Source organism: Neomonachus schauinslandi, chromosome 4, assembly GCF_002201575.2.
Source record: "Neomonachus schauinslandi chromosome 4, ASM220157v2, whole genome shotgun sequence".
Taxonomy (NCBI): Eukaryota; Metazoa; Chordata; class Mammalia; order Carnivora; family Phocidae; genus Neomonachus; species Neomonachus schauinslandi.
This window is the reverse complement of record NC_058406.1, coordinates 50,824,305-50,849,334: the sequence shown is the minus strand read 5'-3', so window position 1 is coordinate 50,849,334 and position 25,030 is coordinate 50,824,305. Positions and strand designations below refer to the sequence as shown.

The 25,030-nt window shown below is 36.4% G+C and overlaps 1 protein-coding gene and 1 pseudogene across 1 annotated transcript in view; both read right to left on the bottom strand.

Moving 5' to 3' along the window:
- Positions 1-361: 361 nt before the first annotated feature.
- Positions 362-1,534, bottom strand: LOC110571822 (annotated as a pseudogene).
- Positions 1,535-1,574: 40 nt separating this feature from the next.
- Positions 1,575-25,030, bottom strand: part of EFCAB7 (EF-hand calcium binding domain 7) — a 44,326-nt gene continuing 20,870 nt past the window's right edge. Inside the window, exons 7-14 of the mRNA XM_021679959.2 lie at positions 24,709-24,850; positions 21,073-21,182; positions 18,380-18,537; positions 17,641-17,774; positions 10,345-10,493; positions 5,128-5,337; positions 2,816-2,923; positions 1,575-1,834 (exon numbers count right to left, since the gene is read on the bottom strand). Coding sequence (XP_021535634.1) covers positions 1,760-1,834; positions 2,816-2,923; positions 5,128-5,337; positions 10,345-10,493; positions 17,641-17,774; positions 18,380-18,537; positions 21,073-21,182; positions 24,709-24,850 — 1,086 coding nt within the window. The 3' untranslated portion in view covers positions 1,575-1,759. The remainder of the gene's footprint in view (positions 1,835-2,815; positions 2,924-5,127; positions 5,338-10,344; positions 10,494-17,640; positions 17,775-18,379; positions 18,538-21,072; positions 21,183-24,708; positions 24,851-25,030) is intronic.

The following is a 25,030-nucleotide window of genomic DNA, read 5'->3' as shown; positions in this document are numbered from 1 at the left end:
AATCACTAACTTTGCCTTTTTTGCCCCTATTCCCTATTTACCCACTGACTGTAGAAACCTAATGGGGACCAGATGGTAACATCTGTCTTGAAATTATCTGATGTATCTGATCATACCAGGTTCCAAACGGCACCTCATTGTCTGGAAGAATGCATACCTCCAGATTCTTTTAAGGCCTCTCACTTCATGGTTCAAGAAACTCTTCACCCTCCTCTCATGTATTCACCTCTTCATATATATAAACTGTCCCTAGGCTCAAAAGGGTAAGGCAGCTTTGGGAATGATCTCCTGCCTTCTTCTTTGGCTGCTCTTCTGATAATAAAGCTCCCTTTGCTTAAAAACTGGGGTCTCAGACATTGGCTTACTGTGTATCAGGTGCTTGGACAAGTTTGAGTTCAGTAACAAAAGAAAGAAGGGAAAATTTTTTCCCAGCAACAACTTGAATGCCTTTAGCTAACTACTTCTTTGAGTAGTCTAGGGATACAACATCCTTTCGCATGAGGAAAGCTGAAATTCCATACAGGTACCACAAGATACTATGCATGCTCTAGTCCAGCAAAATGTCTATTGCCACTAACATGGACTGAAACACATGCATTATAGTGTACTTTCCCATCTCCTGGATGGCTAAGGCTCCAAGTTCTGTGAGTTAATGCCATTATATTACATTCTGTCCTGTCTCATCTTATAGATCACTTTTGGCAAGAAAGGGCAGAGGATACCAGAGCAGACTGTATAGTTGAAGAAACTGCATATACATTTTCTTTAGAGCACCAGTATTATATTTGCATGGCCTTTGACATCTAAGAAGATTGTGAGATTATGGTTCAGGTTAGAGATCCTCTCATCAGGGAAATCATTCCTGAATCTGTGATTTGCTGCAGATTAAGTTTTCTCATTTGTTCAAATATCAAATCACTCATCAACCACTACCATCAGTTGTCATGTCTACTGTGCTATGGTGCATTAAGACAAGAATCCCCTCAGAAGTAAATTCAACATCCAACTCCAGACCCATTGCTCCAATCGTACCTGCCTGCCAAATGGCCGCCAGTATGGACGATGGTGTAACAGCTTCCAGGGCTTGAATCCCTACAGGCCCAGAAGGGGTTGGAGGAGGAAGCATCAGCCGAAGCTGAAGCTGAAGAGGTGCAGCAGGAGGTAGAGGCTGCTGGTGGAAAGGCAGGCTTTAAAGGGGCTATACATCAGCAGCAGCAGCAGCCGCAGCAAAGAGAAGGGGCCCAGGAGGCCCCCTGGTCCTCCCACAGCCACACGCCTGTGACCACAGCGGCATGGATGGGAGTCTGTGACCTGTCACGCTCCTGGGACAGAACAGTGAGAAGACAGGGTGAGAGCCCAAGACACTGGCTGCAGCTGGCTTATTTTCATTTTCTTTGAGTTTATTTTTTATGAGTAAGATTAAACCAAAAGTATACAGGATTTTGTAGAATTCATCGAATACTAGTTTTTAAAAGCTTACCTGTAATTTATTTTGATTTACTATTGGTAAATGAAATATGCCCAGATTTCCCATTAAATTAATAAGAAAGCCACACATTAAAAACATTATTATATTATTTCTATTTTATATTTATATTTTAATAATAAAGTATATAACATGGGTATAAAATATAAACACATATAAATTGATTATTGTTTATGTACATCAGTTAAATTGATTAGCATTTAGTTTATCAACAAATAACAGACTAAACCTGAAAGAATTCTTAGTTTGACAGGCTCAAGTAGAAAACAATATTTAAGATATAAGGGAATACACACAATAATATATCCATTCTTGTCGTTCATTCAGAGGCATTACATGTTGACAAACCTGCATATAAAAATAGAAAACTTTTATTTTCCTTTCATATATTTTATTTCTGGCTAATTTTTAAACAGGATAACATTTCTAGACCCTATGCCAAAAATACCCCTGTGCAGATAAAATTCTATACCATTTGTCCTTAGTGGGCATCTACAATCTATGATCTGATGTCTAACAGAATAATCTGGCATAAATTCTACTCAAATATAGTAGCTGATATTTGGTGTATATAAATGTGGGGTAGGAGTAGTAGAAAAGGGAGTAGTGGAAAGGGGAGTAAATACCCTTTTTTCGCTAAACCTAGAGAATGTTCTAAAATCCTCATTGGGATTCTGTAGAATCTCTCCTCTTTATTCAGTTCTAGAATGTTTTAGGATTTCATGGACAGAATGAAGAAAAGAATAGGAGGCTTTTTCCTTTTTCCGTTCACTAGCCCAGTTTCAGGGTCCCTGCCTTAGAGGCCCATGCTAAATAGAAACCCACAGTTCTGCTAACACCAGAAACTACAGCTGTTCCTGGCTCTTGACTTAGATGGTTGTTATCTAAAACTTAGAGGCATTTTCTCTTTCAGGTTACATTGGAAAATCTTAATAATGTAGATAAAAATATTTTGGATTAGCAAAATTCCCATTTACTATAAACACTACTTTGTCTTTCTGTATGATGTTGCAAAGTGCTTTCATATACATCATTTTATTTTTATCTTTACATTAACCTTGTGAACTACCTAACACTAGTAATAGTATATTAATTTTACATAAGAGACAGGAACAGAGTGGCTAAGTGAATCTCTCATAATCACTCAACCAAATAGTGAGAACTGGACTAGAACCAAAATCTCCTAATATAGGATGATAATAATATGAATATCATACTTAGAATAATTTTCTACTTTATTTCATATTTCCACTTATTCATACTGTTATTAGTAAAACGCTTTTTCAAATTGATAAAACAAAAAGCTTTAATTAGAAAACAATACATTACCATTGTAGATTTTGGTGCCACTTCTACTGCAAATATGTTCAGTCCTCTGTTGTTTATGCAGTTTTTACTTAGCTCATTGTTGATGTGAATAATCACTTTATTATCTGACTATAAAAAAAATTTCATAAGTTGCTAGTCCTTTCTTTAATAAATATAAATAAAATGATTATTACAAAACATTTTATAAGTCTTGTGATAGAGGTATTCACAGGGTCTGCAGAAACATAGAAGATATTATAGAAACACAGAAACATTAGCTCAGACTGGGTTAGCAAGGAAGACCTTATGGAAGAACCAATACTTGAGATAATAGATCATAGATAATAGATAGCCTCTAAAATGGATAGGAAGCAAGAGAAAGCAGAATGAAGCTGGTGAATGAAAGAAATGTAGGCGCCAAAGTATTCCTCTGCTAAGAAAGCTACAAGCACTCCCTAATGACTACAAATTGGGCAGTATAACATTAGACTGCCTGGATTCATTTCTCAGGTCTACTACTCAGCATGTGACCTTCTGCAAGTTATTTAGCGTCCCCATGCTTCAATTTCTTTGTGTGTAAAATGCGGTTAGTACTTACCTCATTGGGTTGTTGTGAGAAGTAAATGCGTTAATAAATGTAAAGTGCCTGACAAATGGGAAACTCTAAAATATTATTATTACATCATTTTGGTGCAGAGCAGTTTAATTTTCCTTGAGGGAAAGGAAAGAGATGGAGGGTTGAGAAATGATAGCTAACTACAGAACAGAGAAACTGTGGTAAGTTAGTGACTCCCATCCACCCTTTTAGTTCTAATAAGACATAGAGGGCAGAAGGGAAGGCATGCTGGATCTTAGGAATCACCCTCCAAAGCTTTATGATCCACTTGAAGACTGGAATCTCCTAGCTGGGAACTCTGTTTTTATCAAGTCCAAGTCCTCTACCTCATTTTCAAGATAATATATATAATCTGGACCCATACCACCTATGTTATTTATCTTTGTAGTACTCCTCCAAATAAAGTTCTCTGTTTCTGCATAGAGGATATTCCCACTATTTCCTCTATTCTTCACATTAACCCTCTTACATGTTACTGTTTCTCTGCTTCTAACGGCTATCTCTGCATATCTTTTTTTTTTTAAAGATTTTATTATTTATTTGACAGAGAGAGAGAGAGAGCAAGAGCAGGAACACAAGCAGGGGGAGTGGGAGAGGGAGAAGCAGGCTTCCTGCCGAGCAGGGAACCTGACGTGGGGCTCGATCCCAGGACCATGGGATCATGACCTGAGCCGAAGGCAGATGCTTAACACTGAGCCACCCAGGCGCCCATGTCTCTGCATATCCAATCCTAGTTTGTCTCCAATCCCATACCACAGTCCCCTTCCCCTCATTCCCAAGTCCTTCCCCAACTTCTATTGTCCAAACTAACATCAACCACAAGAGATGCAAATACAGTAAAACTAATGCACAAATCAACAGTACTATATAATTTAACATTTAATTATTCTCTGATCTCTTTTGAGAGTATTAATTCTGTCTTCCCAACTAGTCCATAAACTCCCTGAAAGCAGAGACCATATTACACTGATAGTGGCCTCTATTGTGACTAGGAGAGTTAGTTACATAGTATATACTCACATTGACTCAATACTCAGCCAAACCTTAGCACTTTAAGAAATTCATGGTAAGCATAAAAATAATGTCAGTCTCACCAAGGAACTAAAAGAAATAAGCCAACAGTCCTAAAAATCCAGCCATCCTGAGTAAGATTTTTTTGAAAATTTATGTTTCTAGAAAGCTGGGTATCTCTAAGCATTTATGTATGTATTCTCTTGGCCTGCAATATCAGTAGTAGCAGGGATGGTAGCTAAAGTTAGCAATAAGTGGCTTGATAAAAATAGGTCCTGGGCAGTGGAATATATTAGATAAAATGATGACAGTCTACAGAATTTCTAATATTTCAAAGTGTGGAAAAAGTTGGGCTAAATTTTTTCTTTATTTATATTTCTTTAAAACCCAATGTCTGTTATTTGAAATAGTTATGTATGTGTGAAGATTTTTAATAACAAACTAAATAAGATACTTTGTACCCAGATTATGCTCTATCTTCAGAGATCCCCAAATATTTAATTTTCATAATACAATTATCTCAAACTTTTAAAAAATGCATAAAAATTATCATGCTCAGTTTGAATTAGAAACCTAAGAAAGAATTGCCCATTATAAATATTAATATAATGTGATATTAATTACTGTGCAAGAATAGAGTAAGAAAGAAGATGGAACATATTAGTAAACAATGCAGTTATGAGGAGAACCACCTCATAAATAATACCTTGTTTTCGATAACTGATGTTATCCAGGTGTCACGCTTATACGTATGTACAATTATATTTTCATAGCCATCCATTACCCTGGCATCGCCTTTGTTAAGGACGGATTTACAAACGGCCTTCTCAAGTTGCCCACTGCATGCCTCCATATGGACAGCTTTAATTCTTGGCTTGCATTTGTCTGCATAGATATCGATGATAAATGGGCATGCCTGACAAGAAAGAAAAAGTGAACCTTGTTTTAGCTTTCTGATAGAATTAAAAATAAATTACTTGTTATTAATATGTTTATCATATGATTTAAGAAGATATACTCTACCTTCTAGCTTGTCCTCATATACCTTTAGAAAGATTTTAGTACTATGAATTCGATAATAAAAAAGCATAAAATTATGATTTTTTGTTAGCATATTAACTGACAATGTTCACAGAAAAGGAAAGAAAACTATAATCTCAAGCAAATCAGTAATCCTCCTATCAGCCCCCCACCACTCCAGCAACCCTCAGTTTGTTTCCTGAGATTAAGAATTCCTCATATCAGGGCGCCTGGGTGGCTCAGTTGGTTAAGCAACTGCCTTTGGCTCAGGTCATGATCCTGGAGTCCCAGGATCGAGTCCCACATCAGGCTCCCTGCTCGGCAGGGAGTCTGCTTCTCCCTCTCCCACTCCCCGTTTGTGTTCCCTCTCTCACTGTGTCTTTCTCTGTCAAATAAATAAATAAAATCTTAAAAAAAAAAAAAAAGAATTCCTCATATCAGGGAGATCATATGATACATGTCTTTCTCTGATTGCCTTATTTTGCTTAGCATAATACCCCCTAGTTCCATCCACATCGTTGCAAATGCAAGATTTTGGGGGTTTTTTGATGGCTGCATAATATACCACTGTATATATATATATATATATATATATGACATCTTCTTTATCCATTCATCTGTTGATGGACATCTTGGCTCTTTCCATAGTTTGGCTATTGTGGACATTGCTGCTATAAACATCGGGGTGCAGGTGCTCCTTCGGATCACTACATTTGTGTCTTTGGGGTAAATACCCAGTAGTGCAATTGCTGGGTCGTATGGTAGCTCTATTTTCAACTTTTTGAGGAACCTCCATACGGTTTTCCAGAGTGGTTGCACCAGCTTGCATTCCCACCAACAGTGTAAGAGGGTTCCCCTTTCTCCGCATCCTTGCCAACATCTGTCATTTCCTGACTTGTTAATTTTAGGCATTCTGACTGGTGTGAGGTGGTATCTCATTGAGGTTTTGATTTGGATTTCCCTGATGCTGAGCGATGTTGAGCACTTTTTCATGTATCTGTTGGCCATTTGGATGTCTTCTTTGGAAAAATGTCTGTTCATGTCTTCTGCCCATGTCTTGATTGGATTATTTGTTCTTTGGGTGTTGAGTTTGATAAGTTCTTTATAGATTTTGGATACTAGCCCTTTATCTGATATGTCATTCCCCCTGCACTATTCTTTTCTAGTTTGGTCTCTGGCTTGTTTCTTTCAAAATGTTTTTTAAATGACTTTATTTATTTTCCATTTAATTAATCATTCTCCTTCGTGGAATGTAAATTCCATAAGGGAAGGAATTCTGACTATTCTATTCACCACTGATCCTCAGTGCCTCTTTATTACAGACTTACCACATGGTAGGCATCCAATAAATATCTATTAAATAAATAGTGAATTTATACATATTGATGGTCATCTTTTTAGTTGGGGGACAAAAGATAAAAGTCTGAAGTTAGTAGAACAACAGCAGAAATTTTTATTTTTAAAGAAGTTTTTAAAGATTCCAACCTTTGGCAATAATAAAGTCATTTTTATAAGAGAGACAGTAGAGTGAAACATCATTGGACTAGAAAACAGAAGATCTAGGTTTGTAACTGGATTTTGCCATTTGCTAGCTACGTGACCTGGGGAAGTCACTTAACTTTTATGAAGTTTAGTTTCTTCATTGAAAAAGTAGGAATAAATAGTATATATTCTGCCAAGGGTTGTTGGAAATACCTAATAGGGTAATATGTGTGAAAATATTTTACAATGTAGAATTCTAAAAAAAAGAAAAGATTATTTATGATAGTTATAAGACTATATAAATATATAAATCTTTTGTCTTTGTATTTATTTTATTTTATTTTAATTCCAGTATGTTAACATACAGTGTTTTATCAGTTTCAGGTGTACAATACAGTGAGTCAACAATTCCATACATCACCCAGTGCTCATCACAAGTGCCCTCCTTAATCCCCATCACCTATTTTCACCAATCCCTCCCACCTACCTCCCCCTACATGAATCCTTTAAATCAAATGTTACCACATATATACATCCCTATCACTAATGGAAATTACCCAACATTTTTATACCAACTAGCTGATTATGAATTGTTATTTTCTCCTTCTTGTATTACTGTTTGCTGGTGTAACATTCTCAATCCAACAACTCTATAACCCTTACTGAATGAGGACAATGTTTTCACTGTTATTCTGTAAATCAAAAGTATCCATGCCAAGAACAGAATTTTTGGATGCCCCAGTACCAAATCTTGACTTAATGTTGTTTGTAGATGAGTCTTACATTAGAGAAAGAAAGAAACAAAAAACAATACCAGGCTTGACATACAATAAGTTGCCTCATCTCTTGGAAAATCTTATTCCTTACCATGAAATACATTCAAATGACTAAATTGTGGCTCTCTCTCAGACATAGGAGAGTAAAATATATAAACTAATAGCTAGTATGCTTTTAGAATAACTGACTTTTTAAAAATGCTACAGAAAAAAGGGGGATTTTTTCCCCCTCTGATCAAGTACCCTTTAAAAATGAAGAAGGGGGAAAAAAAAACAAAAATAAAATAAAAATGAACAAGGGGCGTCTGACTGGCTCAGTCAGTAGAGCATGCAACTCTTGATCTCAGGGTCATGAGGTCAAGTCCCACATTGGGTGTAAAGCTTACTTTAAAAAAAAAAAAAAAAACAACAAATACATTATTTGATACCTAAAATAATGGCCATAAAGGAAGAGACTCAAAGTAAAAGAAGTTCCATTGAAGCTAATACACTATATTATAGATACTATATAAGTACTTTAAAAATATTATAGAAACACTTTAGAAATATTATAGAAATACTTTTACCAGATCATTTTACTAAACAGACTGTTCTGACTAAAGTCCTTACATAAAACAACAACAAAATAAAACAAATCCATGGAGAAGTTTAAGGATCCCATCATAGATATGCAAAACCGGGCCGGCCAAATTCTGAAATACTGTGTATGATCATGTTCTAAAAACCATAAGGGTAAGATCTGGCAAAACCAGAATGGCCACCTGGATACTAGATAAAATCCTCCATGAAATAACTCATTCCAATAGGGATAAATTGGCTATAATATTAATCGCTGAGGAAAAACTTTCCTAAGATAATGAAAAATGTGGTTAGTCCATGCTTTATCTGTAAGTAAATTAACCTGGAAAAATTGTAGTACATAAACTGGGACTATGCTCCAGAAGACTCTCTAAGCATTTCCAAATTGATTTTATACAGCTGATTCTTTCTCTAGGATTTATGAATATGTACTACTAAATACAGTACATTTATTTTCAGGATGGGTCAATATATTTCACTGTTGAAAAGTCATAACCGGGGCACCTGGCTGGTTTGGTAGAGCATGTGACTCTAGATCTTGGGGTTATAAGTTTGAACTGCATGTTGGGTATAGAGATCACTTAAAACCTTTATTTATTTTTTTTTTAATTTTTAAAATTTTTAAAAGATTTTATTTATTTATTTGAGGGAGTCATACAAGTGGGGCAAGGGGCAGAGGGAGAGGAAGAAACAGACTCCCCACTGAGCAGGGAGCCGGATGTGGGGCTTGATCCCAGCACCCTGAGATCAAGACCTGAGTTTAAGGCAGATGCTTAACTGACTGAGCCACCCAGGCGCCCCCAAAATAAAACCTTTAAAAAACAAAACAGGGGTGTGCCTGGGTGGCTCAGTCGGTTAAGCATCCAACTCTTGGTTTCAGCTCAGGTGGTTATCTCATGGGTTGTGGGATCAATCCCCGTGTCGGGCTCTAGGCTCATGAAGGAGTCTGCTGAAGTTCTCTCTCCCTCTCCCTCTGCCCCTCCCTGTGTGTGCTTTCTTTCCCTCTCTCAAATAAATAAATCAATCTCAAAAAAAATTTTTTTTATTTCAGAAATCCTTCTTGCCTATGGTTTCAAAGGTCAATGCTATCAGTAAATGCTATAAAATATCTTAAATTGCTCTTAACTAATTTCTCATATTAAAAGGCATGTGTAGTAGATACAATATTATTCATAGATTAGATGCTGATTTTGCACCATAGGCAGAATGTGGGATTCACTGAACGTTAGGTTAAAGTAGGATATAAAAATTTATTGTAACTATTCACCTCCTATTTTTAAAAATGGCAAAAAAAAATTATAGAGAACTTTTCAGAAAAGAGGTTTATGAGGAATTTTGAATGATGTCAAAGCTAGAACTTAAACCAAAGTCTCCATACACCCAAAATTTACAATTTGTTGATGCTAGTGTTACCCTCCTAAGTTGATTTATTTACAGAAAGGACAGATACTATTTTTAAGAATATGAACGACAAATGTACTGTTATCTGATACATGGCCTGAAACTCATAAGTTCTTTATTTCACACCTGACACAAAATATAGAATTTAAGAAGTCCTCATTTTTATTATTTCTCTGGTTTACTGAAACTCTTAATAATGATAGCTAACACATACACAATGCTATATATAAGCCAAGCACCATCCCAAGTGTTTTACAAATATTAACCCAAGAATCAGAATTCCACTTCTCATACAGACACAATCCCCTTATTCTTAGGCTTTATTCTGTTAGGACAAAGAATTCTCTATAGACATGAGACTTTAGCAACTAAAATAGCCATCACCAATTAAGAAATATAACTTTTTAATTACCAAATATTTTTCTGCATATGATATGCTCAAACTCCTTTGTTCCTGAATTATTTAAATGTTGGGAGTAACTAAATTTCAGGTAAGAACAGGAACTTGCATAAACTAGCAGAAACACTGCTGCACTCACAATTCATTCATATATTGAAGTTCAAGGATCTGAGTGCCCAATTCAAAAGTCATGTGTCAGGAAAATGTTCATGGAGTAAAATATTATGGACATTAAACCCATTGCAAAACTTTCAGATTGCTTTACCTCTGTCAATTCCAGAGCTTTATTATAGCCCATTGAGTGCAGAGTTACCCAAAGGTCACGAGGATCTCCTTCTCGATCATTGGCTTCCATTAGATTCAGATCCATAAAGCCCTGTCTTGTTAGTTCATTCTTCTTGGTATCAAAATTGTCTGTTAAAACAACCAAAAGTTTCTTTGTTACATAATTTTTTTTAAGATTGATTTCTTTATTTCAGAGAAAGAGAGAGCAAATGGGGGGAGGGGCAGAGGGAGATGAAGAGAGAGAAGCAGACATCCCGCCAAGTGCAGACCCCAACGCAGGGCTCCATCCTACGACCCTGAAATCATGACCTAAGCCAAAATCAAGAGTCGGATACTCAACCGACTGAGTCAACCACGTGCCCCCTTACATAATTTTAAAAGTCATACATCTAATAAAAGGCCTATTATATATTATTACTCATAAATATTTATTTTAAAGGATGCCTTCCTTATGAATCCATGAACAATATGAATATGGCTCAAAACATGCTAGTGAGATACTGTTTCAATTTCCCACAACTCAGCACAAAGCACCATCACAGTATATTATTTGGTTTTCAAAAAAATCAGAAGTTATAAATAATGCAAATATATGCCAAAATTAGAGGAAACTGTCATTTTTCTGGATAAGTCCCAACTTATCCTTATCTAGAGTATATACTGATACATATTTTTAAAAATTAAAGCTTCAGGGGCGCTTGGGTGGCTCAGTCATTAAGCGTCTGCCTTCAGCTAAGGTCATGATCTCAGGGTCCTGGGATCGAGCCCCGCATCGGGCTCCCTGCTCAGCAGGAAGCCTGTTTCTCCCTCTCCCTCTGTCCTTCCCCCTGCTTGTGTTCTCTTTCTCTCTCTCTGTCAAATAAATAAATAAAATCTTAAAAAATAAATAAATAAAAATTAAAGCTTCATATATGTTTGCCACCTAAACCCAGGAGAACCTGGATGAATTTGACATAATACCCCCCAAATTAATGGTGTTTCAAAAAGGGAGATGTGGAAGATGCCAGGTTTAAGGAGACTGCTAGATGCCTAACTATTCTAATTTTAACCAAATTGCCCCTGGTCCTTAAAAAACTGTTAGATAATGGGAAACTCTTTTATTATTATTATTATTATTATTATTTGAGAGAGAGCGAGAGCAAAAGAGAGAGAGGGAGCATGAGCAGGGGAGAGGGAGAAGTAGATTCCCTGCTGAGCAGGGAGCCTGACACAGGACTCAATCCCAGCACCCTGGGATCATGACCTGAGCCAAAGGCAGAAGCTTAACCTACTGAGCCACTCAGGCACCCAGGAAATACTTTCAATTCTATGAGTGTCCCAGACAAATAAATCTAAGTATATCCATTTGAACATTATTTGTAAGCAAAACTACATTCACCTAGAAGTATCTACCCATGTATAATTCCTGAATTTGTCTATTATATAGATAATAAACAGTTACTCATCATGGATTATATTCTGTTAACTGTCCTACAAGAAGAAAGATTTTATTTTCCAGCTTCCAACTGTAATATACCCAAGGGAAATAGGTACTCTTTATTTGAGATATCTCTTTTGTATGCATTATTGTGAAAAAAAGCAGCAGAGACATAACAATTTAAAATTGATTAATAGTTTAATAGTAGTATAAAGATTAATAGTATTAATAGATTAATAGTAAAATGTTTGTAGAGTTTGGAAAGTGACAAAGAACTTTTGCAAGGAAAAAAAAGTAAATATAGATTAAATTAGATCATAGAAATGGTAGTCATTAAACTGGGGGCTGGAGCTACAATATAATAAAGCAAGATAAAAAAATAATAATTTATATCAATACAAAGAAATTATTACTTTCAAGGAAAATGTATCTAGATACTGTACTATAGAGACTATCAATAAGTAATCTACTTTTAAAACTTAAAATTCTCAATCCTCCATTACTTTTTTATAAATTCATTAATACCCAATCTCAAGACTTTCTTTAAAGCTATGGTACTCATCGGGGCGCCTGGGTGGCTCAGTTGGTTAAGCGACTGCCTTCAGCTCAGGTCATGATCCTGGAGTCCCGGGATCGAGTCCCGCATCAGGCTCCCTGCTCAGCGGGGGGTCTGCTTCTCCCTCTGACCCTCTTCCCTCTCATGCTCTCTGTCTCTCATTCTCTCTCTCTCTCAAATAAATAAATAAAATCTTTAAAAAAAAAAAAAAAGCTATGGTACTCAAGACAGTGTGGTAGTGGCAAAAGATTAGACACATAGATCAGTGGAATAGAACAGAGAAACCAGAAATAGACCCATACAAATATGCTGAACTGATATTTGACAAAGGAGCAGAGTCAATTCAAAGGAGAAAGGGTAGTTCTATCAATAAATGGTGTTAGAACAACTGGACATCCACAGGCAAAAAAATAAATATAGACAAGGACCTTACATCTTTCACAAAAATTAACTAAAATGGGTCATAGACCCAGAACACAAAATCTATAAAAACTTCTGGAAGATAACAGGAGAAAATCTGGGTGACTTTGTGTTTGGCTATGTGTTTTTAGATATAACACCAAAAGCACACAAACCAAAAGCATGACACATGAAAGGAAAAACTGGTTAAGCGGGATTTCATTAAAATTAAAAATTGCTCTGTGAAAAACACTATTAAGAGAATGAAAAGACAGGAGCGCCTGGGTGGCTCAGTCGTTAAGTGTCTGCCTTCGGCTCAGGTCATGATCCCAGGGTCCTGGGATCGAGCCCCGCATCGGGCTCCCTGCTCGGCGGGAAGCCTGCTTCTCCCTCTCCCACTTGTGTTCCCTCTCTTGCTGTGTCTCTCTGTCAAAAAAATAAATAAAATCTTAAAAAAAAAAGAGAGAGAATGGAAAGACAAACCACATACTGAGAGAAAATACTTGCAAAACACAGCTGATAAGATTTGTATCCAATATATACAAAGAGCTCTTAAAACTCAATAGTAAGAAAATAAACACCTCATTCTAAAAATGGGCAAAAGATCTGAAAGACACCTCACCAAACAAGATATACAGATGGTAAATAAGCATATGAGAAGATCATATGTCATTAAGGAATTGCAAATTAAAACAACAAGATACACACCTATATTCTAGGCTAGAATCCAAAAAACTAGCACCACCAAATGCAGACACTCATTCCTTCCTGGTGGGAATACAAATGGTACAGCCGCTTTGCAAGACAATTTGGCAGTTGTTTCAAAGTTAAACATAGGTTTATGTACCAACATATTGCTGTACCAGCAATAACTGAATAGAAATGAATTGAAACAAGTTGAAAACTATATATGCACAAAATATGCACATGAGTATTTCTGTTATTAAAGATTTTATTTATTTATTTGACACAGAGAGAGAGAGCACAAGTAGGGACAGAATGGCAGAGGAAGAAGTAGGCTCCCTGCTGAGCAGGGAGTCCAATGCAGGGCTCAGTCCTAGGACCCTGGGATCATGACCTGAGCCAAAGGCAGACACTTAACCAGCTGATTGAGCCACCCAGGCTCCGAGGCACATGAGCATTCATAGCAGCTACGTTCATAATTACCAAAAATTCGAAATAACCAACATGTCTTTTAATAGGTGAATGAATAAACAAACTATAGTACCTTCATATAATGGAACTATTACTTAGTGCTAAAAAGAAATGAGCTATCAAGCCAAAAAAAGAAACCTAAATACATACCGCTAAGTGAAAGAAGACAGTTTGAAAAGGCTACATATTGCATGATATTCCAACAACAAGGTACTCTGGAAGAGGCAAAACTATAGAGACAGTAAAAAGTTCAGTGGTTGCCAGGGGTTTGAAGGGATGAATAGATACATGAGTAGGTAGAACACAAGGGATTTTTAAGGCAATGAAATTATTCTGTATGATACTGTAAATGGCAGGTACATGTCATTATATATTTGTCAAAATCCAGAGAACAGTACAGCACAATATAACCCTAATATAAGCTATGGATTTTAGTTAATAAAAATACATCAGCATTGGTTCATCAATTTTAACAAATGTATAAAGTAACACAAGATGTTAAAAATAGGGGAAATTCGTAGAGGGTGGAAAAGGAATATATGGGAGATCTAGTCAATCTTTACTATAAACCAACTGCTCCAAAAATAAAGTCTATTAAAAAATAATAAAAATTAAGGTAACTAAGTTCTAAAAAGTTTATTAAATTATCTTACAGATAAGCAATACATTTTCTCATTATCAAGGAGGATGGATAAAATTAATATTATGTATGACTAGAAAATAAAATCTTTGGAACTTAAAAAACCCAATTCTTTGCAGTATTATTAATGTTGGTGAAGGAGCCATTCCCTCCAAATCATTTTTTAAGTCAACCAGACCTGGGGATTTTTTTGTAGCAGGGTATTTAAGGTTCTGGAATTTAACTGCCTGGGTGTGAAACTCAGCTGTGAAATTTTCTTGCTATTTGATCAGGTGACTTACCCTCTTTGATTCTGTTTCCTTATCTGTTTTTTTGGTTTTGTTTTTTTTTTTTTAAAGATTTTATTTATTTATTTGACAGAGAGAGAGCACAAGCAGTGGGAGTGACAGGCAAAGGGAGAGGGAGAAGCAGGCTTGCTGCTGAGCAGAGAGCCTGACGTGGGGCTCGATCCCAGGATCCTGGGATCATGACCTGAGCCGAAGGCAGACGTTTAACTGACTGAGCAATCCAGGCGGCCCGTTTCCTTATTTGTAAAATGAAAAATAATAGGACATACCTCAGAGAGTTGATGTATAGAAGTACTTCCAACTGGGGACACCAGGTGGCTCAGTCGGTTAAGCATCTGACTCTTGATTTTGGCTTAGGTCATGATCTCACGGTCGTGAGATTGAGCCCCACATTGGGCTCTGTGCTGGGTGTGGAGCCTGCTTAAGAGTCTCTCTCTCTCTTTCTCCCTCTGCCCCTCCCCCCACTTCTCTAAAAAAAAAAAAAAAAAGAAGTACTTCCAACTGGTATATGGTAAATTCTCAAAAAAATGTTAACTATCAATTCTACCAGTTAAATTAAATTACTATTATTTTTTTTAAGCAGGCTCCACATGGGGCCTGAACTCACAACTCTAAGACCAAGACCTGAGCTGAGATCAAGAGTCAGATGCTTAACTAAATGAGCCAGCTAGGCTCCCCCAATTTAATTATGAAACTAAAATTTTATTCATCAAAAACTTTACCATAAGAAAATTCTAATTATGATTCACTCTTATTGAATGTGCTCTAGTGCCAACAATAATCAGAAGATTATATCATTAAAGTTGTAAGATGATTACATTGTCCTAAAAATATTCTGTATATTATCAATCTTGTTATTCGAAGTTTAATAGTATAAGTCAATATGCATTTCTTGTTCCTGATTATACTATACAAACTTTCAGTTAAAAAGAGATATATTTTTGCGGGGCGCCCGGGTGGCATAGTTGTTAAGCGTCGGCTTAACGATTGAGGGTCCTGGGATCAAGCCCCGCGCTGGGCTCCCTACTCAGTGGGGGGCCTGCTTCTTACTCTCCCACTCGCCCTGCTTGTGTTCCCTCTTTTGCTGTGTCTGTCAAATACATAAATAAAATCTTTAAAAAAAAAAAAAAGATTTTTTTTTTTAAAAGATTTTATTTATTTATTTGAGACAGAGAGAATGAGAGAGAGAGAGCACATGAGAGGGGGGAGGGTCAGAGGCAGAAGCAGGCTCCCCGCCGAGCAGGGAGCCCGATGCGGGACTCGATCCAGGGACTCCAGGATCATGACCTGAGCCGAAGGCAGTCGCTTAACCAACTGAGCCACCCAGGCGCCCCCCAAAAAAAGATTTTTGAAAACCTTTGTATTAATAATATTTCTACTTTATTTGCTGTTTAGAGAGACAGATTTATTAGACTCCCACCTGGCTTGTTGACTTTGCCAAGCTTAGACCATTTTAAGAACCAAAGGAGTAGGACACATTACTACCCCAGTGACACTGATATGTGAGTTAATCTGTCTCCTGACTGCATTCTGGCCTTCTTATTCTGTGATCTATAGTTGGCTATGGCTTTTTGGTTTTCTCCTTTGATCTTTCAGTCCTTGGCTTAAATACATAAGTCCTCCCCTCTTCCCAGACTTCTCCTAAGAGATAACAGAATTTATCTCATCCTCAGTATTTTTCTTTGCCCATCTTGGTATTTTTGGTTTCCATACCTCCATGGATGTACTTCCTTAATTCAACTCAAACACAAAAAACTAAAGAATTCTTAACATATATAAAGAACTTCCTGGAGGGGCGCCTGGGTGGCTCAGTGGGGTAAGCGTCTGCCTTTGGCTCAGGTCATAATTCCAGGGTCCTAGGACTGAGCCCCATATTGGGCTCCCTGTTCAGTGGGGAGACTGCTTCTCCCTCTCTGCCCTGCTCATGCTCTCTCTCTTGCTATCTCATCTTTCTCTCTCAAATAAATAAATAAAATCTTAAAAAAAAAAAAAGAACTTCATGGAAACTGCTTAATTTTTAGTAAAACTCGAGCCTATTAGTTCTTTGCTGCCTTCTCCTGGGCACAGTTCTGGGCTCTTGACCACTTCAGTCCCATTAGTATCAAGAGCTGGGACAAAATTTTTTTCCATTCTAAGCTCTAAAGAGCATAGGCTAAAAATGAAGTTACATTTAAGTAATTGATATTTTCTTTTAACTTAAATACTATACCAACTATCAATTTAACGAAAACAAATATTTATGTTTTTATGGTCTATAAACAATGTTATTACTTTCTTAAAAAAAAGATTTTATTTATTTGAGAGAGAGGGAGCGTGTGAGCACGAGTACGAGCGGGAAGGAAGGACGGAGGGAGAGGGAGAAGCAGTATCCTCTCTGAGCAGGGAGCCCAATGTGGGGCTCCATCCCAGGACCCTGGGATCATGACCTAAGCCAAAGGTAGACACTTAACCGACTGAGCCACCCAGGCGCCCCACAATGCTATTACTTTTTTAACTGTCCTAATTGCCATAATATTCTATGGAGAAGTTTGATATTCTACTTCTTAAGGATGAAAGGATGCTACATATTTTTTTTATATATCCACTAAGAAAAAGAAAAGTGCAGGGTGCCAGGGTGGCTCAGTCAGTTAAGCAGCTGACTCAATTTCGGCTCAGGTCATGATCTCAGGATTGTGGGATCAAGCCCCACATCGGGCTCTGCGCTCAGCACTGAATTCGCTTGTCCCTCCCTCTCCCTCTTCCCACTTGCTCTCTCTCTCTCTCTCTCACATAAATAAATAAAATCTTTAAAAAAAAAAAAAAGGAAAAAGACAAGTGCTTACCACGGCAGACAGCCCAAGCATCTTCATCACATTTCTCACCACTTGTTCTCAATTCAAAAAAATTATATTCTTCAAGGCTTAGAAGACCATTTCCATCTAAATCAATTACTTCAAATATATCTGATAAAGTTGACCTAAAATTATAAAAATAGGAAATTGTCTTCAAGGCAACTAGACTAAAATAAAGTAGTATCAAGGCATTAAACAATTTTTGCGAACTTAATGTATCCAGATATATTTCTTACTAAGTCTACTATGAGATAAACAAGCTTCTAAAACAACCATAGTATCTCAACACATAGTAGGACCTCAATGAAAAGTAATTCTCTCCTTCTTTTCTCCTTTCTCCAATCTACTTTCTTCTTCCTCTTCTACCAGACGTTACTGTATATATCTAGGGTATGAGAGAACCACCTAAGTATTTGGATTCATATTTGACAGTTATCTAAGTTAACAGTGCAACTAGCAGGATCTATTTCTAAGGCAGTGCCTAGTCAGGTAGAAATCTGTAGATGTATGACTAAAGTTGACTTGCCAAATGTGTGGAACCCAGAAATGAATGGCAATCCCAGATCTGTGAATGGAAAATCACATTCAGATGCCCAGTGAATGAGGTGAATTACTGAATTAGAATCTGGGGGTAGGGGTGGTGGCTGGCCAAAGGAAAGGATGGAAGACAGGCTACTCATCTATAACCTGTTTAGATGTTATAGTTCTAACCTGAATAAACAAAACTTACCTAAATTCCTTTGTAAGAAATAATTCCCCTGTTCCATCTCTATACACAAGCTGGGCCTCTTCAGTTATGGGTTTTCTTTCTTTCCTCAGCCTACAGCCAGTTGTGGAAGGAATTAACCAGTAAATCCCAGGTCCTAGTTCACCGGTCCACCCAAACACCTTTTCTCAAAAGAGTTAAAAAACAACAACCACCATGAGTCTTAATAACTTTTGATCTTTCTTCTGAAAGAGAAGCGTTAGAAGTAATTTATCAATATTCACCAAGTCTATTATGCTTCTATCAATCTTTTACGGGCTTCAAAATCTCTTTATTAATGGTAGCCCTGGCACAAGATCGTTAGATGTAGTTCATAATATATTTTTAAAAACAAATGCCTAATACTATAATAGGTAAGAAGTTATATAACTTCTAAATCTTCCCCAATAAAAAAAGTTTGTGATGCAAATATCTTCAACAGGAAGCAGAGATCTTAGAATAATTTTTCAGTTACAATTCCCTAGTTTGATTCAAACATAAATATGTGATTTGTAATTAGATTTCAATAACCAAAAGTAAAAATTAAACATATTTCAAGAGTTCACTATGTATGAACTAGCCATATTTTTAAGAGTCCAATTATATAGACAGAATCACTGGAATTTTACTATTATTTATGTAATATGGACTATAAAACAAGATGGTAGAATCCCAGATAAACCTACCTTATACAAAATTCTTTTCCATCACACTATATTTATAATGAGTGCCAGGACATTTGCATAGGAACCATTTTATTCTCCTGTTTCATAAAAGAAAGTATAATGGCATCTCTCGGGCGCCTGGGTGGCTCAGTTGGTTAAGCGACTGCCTTCGGCTCAGGTCATGATCCTGGAGTCCCTGGATCGAGTCCCGCATCGGACTCCCTGCTCAGCAGGGAGTCTGCTTCGTCCTCTGACCCTATCCCCTCTCATGTGTTCTCTCTCTCTCATTCTCTCTCTCTCAAATAAATAAATAAAATCTTTAAAAAAAAAAATAATGGCATCTCTCTATGGACCTTCTAGGTGTGTTCTGGAACCAAACAGCTACCTATAAAGCCTAGGGGTTATTTCTGTTAAATGCATTAAAACTAAGCATTTTCTCATCGTGTATAACAGCTAAGCAAACAGCTATTTGCCCTTCAGCACAGAATCGCCCTAGGGAATTCTATTCAGTGTTGTGTCCAAAAACTTTCAAAATGCAGATGTATTTTAGTTCATCCTGGGGACTCATACACAAAATAAAGTTGCTTATCAACTGAATTCTGGTTCAGCCCTATTTCTGCTCTCACAAGTCAGAGGAACCATAATCATCCTAAAGTAACCACATCCTATCTTGATACAAGAAGCAATCCAATAAAACCAGGGTCATTTTGAAGACTAAAGATTGGCCAAATCCCTCCTTGGGAAACCATAATATTGTAAATTGGCCAGATGTAGGCTGATATCCAGGAGTGAGAAGCAGTTCCTGCTGCTTCCTAATACATGTTACCCCATGAACTTCCCTTATCTCCACATACAACCTTGAACTGCCACTGTGGATGGCAAATGGAAAGTCTTTCATGGGCAGAAAACTCTTCTTAAAGAAAATGATTGTGAAACTAAAACTAAAACTAAAAATCCCTTGTAAATATGACATATTACAGAAAAACAGAAGCCGATATAGTAAAAAGGTAAATAGAAACTCATTCAAAGTTTATTACAGGCTTGCTATGTACTAACATTTTTACACATGCAATATCATAAGAAAGTAATTTTATCCAAAACAAAATGGGAAAAGCTATTGTTTTAGACAGTGCTTTATCTTGAACTTAACTTTGTAGTCAGTTCTGAAGAAGAGTTTCGTCAAAACATTAACTTCTGTCATTTTATTTGTTTCTTGCCTATAACTATTCTTGTCTGTTAGGAAGCCTACAATAAAGACTTTTGTATAACACTCCATCAGGGAAATGTTTGTCTGTCGTTGGACCTATATAAAGGTTAAATATGATACTGCAGTAAGCCCTTGAATAGTATTATTCCTGTTGTTGTGTAGCAGATGTATTTTGTAGTCCTCATAAAATAAATAGCCACAGTTACGTATCTGCCTCACATATTTGGCCTCTGAGTAAATATATAATTAGGAAAGATCAAAACAACCCCATGGGCAACATATAAAATCATTTAAAAGCATTCCTTCAGATCAATCTATTTTTGAACCCTATAATGTGAGTCAAGCCTGAGGATAATAATCTTGAAGTTTTTCTTTTTTGCAGTAGTAGTATAAGAAAGACAAACATCTAAAGCAACTTTTCCAAAGTCTTAAATTGCTAGTATTTAGGGAAAAAAATCCACTGGCATCAATCATTTTTATTGCATGTAAAAAAAAAAAAATGTTCACATGTGAGGCATCTGGGCATTTAGAGAAGAAGAAAGTGAAGTAAAATGTCACACAACTTATAAGTTATGAAGCCAAGACTACTAATCAATCCTCAGCTCTTAATCTCAGCAAACAAGAAAAAAATCCATCACAATTAATAAAACACATATAATATGCATAGTGCTTAAGTACTGTATATACCCTAATTGGAGGGGAAGATACAAGTTAAGAACAAACAAATATAGAAAAACTATTATTTTCCCCAAACCTGAGTTCATATTATATTTTTAAATTAAACATTAGGAAATAAATATGTATACTTCTCTATTTCGTAGTTCAGTAAAACACATGAGTTGTAGATTTGCTTGACTCTCATTTTCCTTAAGAATATACAAGGCAGTATCAACTGACAACCAAGGGGATGGTTTTCCTATAAACAAAAAACCCAAACATCTTAAAATAAGCAATTACTACTTACTCTTTCCTATCTAAAAAAGCAGTTGGTGGTTTCTTTCCCCTTTGGATTTTTTTTTTTTTTTAGAAATACATAACCCATTTTTATACAGAAACATCATAGCATTTGTAACTATATACAGTGAGCTTGCTAGAAATATTGTCTATACCTACTTTCTAAAGATCATAACTTTTCTTAAGTTTATCAGAAAGCTAAGGTTGCAAGGCAACCAAGTAGCCTGAAATCCAAGGAAAAACAACCCTTTAGGGAGAGATGAGATTCAAGCACTAGCTAACCTGTGGAAAGGCACTGGAGGAAAAGATGTGAGACACCATCTATGTGCTGGCAACTCCATAATTTATATCTCCAGCTAGAATCTTTTCTTTGAACTTTAGACCCATATAATCAACTGTCTATTTGACATTTCCACTTGAATTTCTAGGTCTAAAACTGACCTTCCCCAACTCCTTAAAAAAAAAAAAAAACAACTGCCCATCTATATTCTTCTCTATCTCTGTCTCAGTAAATAGTAATTCATCCTTCCAGTTGCCATGCTTCCAATCAAGCCAAGAATCTTGAAATCATCTTTAACTTTTTTCTTCTCTCGAATATGATAGCCAATCTTCAGGAAATCCTGTGGTTTAACCTTTAAAATATATCCAGGATCTCTACTTTTTATCACTTCTACATTTCTGGTTCAAAGCATCATCAGTACCCTCCTAGAAGTCTGCAGTAGCATCACAGCTGGACCCCTGCATTCTCTTGGGTCCCCTTCCATCTATTTCTAATATAGCAACCTGACTGCTCTTGTTAAAATATGTCAGATTATGTCCTGTCTCTACTCAAAATCCTCTCATGGAGTTGAGAGTTGGAATAATGTTGCTCCCACCCTAACAATAAGAAACAGTACACGAACTAGAAAATCGTAATTTTTTCTTGAACTCATCAGAGCTGAGGTCCCAGGGCAACCAAGTAGTCTGAAATCCAAGAAAAGACACAGCCTTCCAAGAAGAGATGAGATACAAGCACTCGCTTATCTGTGGTGCAGCACAGAAGACAAGATGTCAGGCACCATATAAATGAAAAAAGAAAAGAGAGAGCAGAAGAGATATTTGAAGAAATAAAGATGGAAAATTTTTCTAAAAATAATGAAAGACAATAAGTCAAAAATCCAAGCAGAATAAATACAAACAAACACACTCCACAATAACAGCACCAACAAGAAAAACAAAAGCACCTAGACACATATTCAACAGTTATAAATTAAAGATGAAGAGAAAATTGTGAGAGCAGCCATAGGAAAAATCCTCCTAAGCTTAGTTCTTCATTTCTCTCAGAAGCCCAAGTCTTCATTATGGCAAAAACAAACCAAAAAACAAAATCAGCTCTACCCGATTTTGTCCCTGGTTTCTCCCTGTCTTCATCTCCTACTTCATTCTTTCATTCTCCTACCTCATTCTAGCCATTCTAGTCACCTTGTTGTTCTTCTACCACCAGGGACACTCTCACCTCAGAGCCTCTGACAGAGTATTTATTCCCTCTCTGTGGAATGCTCTGCCACCTCCACTCTTCACCACTCTTCACCCATCCCTTCCACCAGCTCTACAACGACAAAGATTCCTGCCTGGCCTTCTGTGGAAGACAGCAGAAATGGCTGCCCTCTCTGTATTCACAGCACATTGCAATGTGACTTGCAGCTCCTCCATCAAGAGATCAGGTCTATTTCTCTACCTTATAAATCTGGGCTTGCCTTGTTACTTGCTGTGAACAACAGAATATAGCAAAAGTAATGTGCCACTTCTGAGCCCAGACCTCAGGAAGCCCTAAGTGCTTCTGCTTTTTCTTTGAGATCCCTGTTACACCAAGAGAACAAGTCCAGGCTAACTCACTAGAAGGTAAGAGATTATATGGGGCAGAGTAAAGCTGTCCCAGCTGAGACCTCACAGAGAGCCCAGCCAAGACCAATAAAGCCAGCAATGAGCTAACCTGCCTCTGATCAAAGATGCATTAGTTAGTCCTACAGAGAAAAGCAAAGCCCAGCTCAAAACAAAATAACTATCTAGCAAACCTGCTTACTAGTGAACAATTGTTTCATTGTTTTAAACCACTGACTTTTGGGGTAATTTGTTATATAGCAGTTGATAATTGATACACCTCTTTCAAAGTCTTTGCTCAAATGTCAACTTCTTAATGAAGCATACACTAACCACTCCATTTCAGTGGCAACTCGTATTCCCTCAGCTTTCACAATGCCCTATCCCTATTTTTCCCATAGGATTTATCACTTTCTAACATACCATATCATTTACTATTTATTATGTTTTACTATTTATTGTTAGTTTCCCCTACTCGAATGTAAGTTCATAAAGACAAGGATTTTTTCTTTTTTGTACTCTGATGTATCCTAAGCACCTAAAATGATACTTGATATATAAGGCCCTCAATAAATAATTGATAAGTAAGTGAATAAAGGATCTTCTTCATAAGACTATGGAGAATTAATATCTCCATCGAATATGCAGGCCTATCTTGATACCTTTATCTGAAAAAAAATGATTATTGTAATTGTCACTTAAAAGTATCAACCACCAAATGTTTTAAGTATCCCATAAGATATACAGTGAAAACTTTTAGAATCTCTACTTTAGGAAGCAAAAAGAATGGGGTGGGGAAGAATCCTCTAGTAATAAAATAAACATTTTCTTATATAAGCATAATAAAAGAAAAATAAAAATTGATACTTAGAAAAATCAACATTAAAAGGATATCTAGTGAAAGCACCCTTATAGACATTTTCACTAATTAAAAATATAATAGTCATGGGCACCTGGGTGGCTCAGTCATTAAGCATCTGCCTTCGGCTCAGGTCATGATCCCAAGGTCCTAGGATCAAGCCCTGCATCAGGCTCCCTGCTCCGCGGGAAGCCTGCTTCTCCCTCTCCCACTCCCCCTGCTTGTGTTCCTGCTCTATCTCTCTCTGTCAAATAAATAAATAAAATCTTTAAAATATATATATATAATAGCCATTTTAGACACTAGGAGATTAATTTGTATCTAACACTTATATACAAAAAAACAATATTACCATGAATGCAAAGATTATTCAGAAAGGTTGTCTGCAGTTCATATTGCCCCAAATTATGTTCCTATAGAACTTCTCTTAAACATATTAATTTAAAAAATTGACAAATGGAAGAGTTAAAACTTAATTAGTAAATAAAAAGTTAGAATTCTATGTCATGAAGAAACCAGGGTACACTTTGTTCTTGTTTTTAAATGAATGAAAATAATGTTTTAAACATAACGAAAAGCAACCTAAATACTTTGTAAAATATGATAACATAGTCCAAGTATAAACTAATGCTTTCTTTCTTAAAGTATATGTAACCATGTTTCTTAGGTAGATTATTTTCTTTACTAAGGCTACCAAATATTTACATAAGTATTTTCAAAGAGGGCATAAATTGAAATTTTAAAAATACATGAAAAACTTAAAACTTGCCTTCAACTTGACTCAGGTTTAATGGTTTAATTGTTAGATAAACCATGGATCTCTGAGCTATTTGCATCCTATATTGATGACTAATGATTTCACCATCTTCTTCTAAGAAAAAGCAACCTTTTGATTGTACACATTGCCACTCCTGAAATGAAGGAAAAAAATTTTTTTCAAACACTTATTAAATGTTTCCAGCATGCAGAGTAATAAAGAGAAACCTGAGGAGGATATAAAAGAAATGTCAAATAGAGCACTGACCTCCAGGAATTTGCGACATCATTAAGAGGTAAAACAAACAAACAAAAAACCGGCCTAACACAATTCA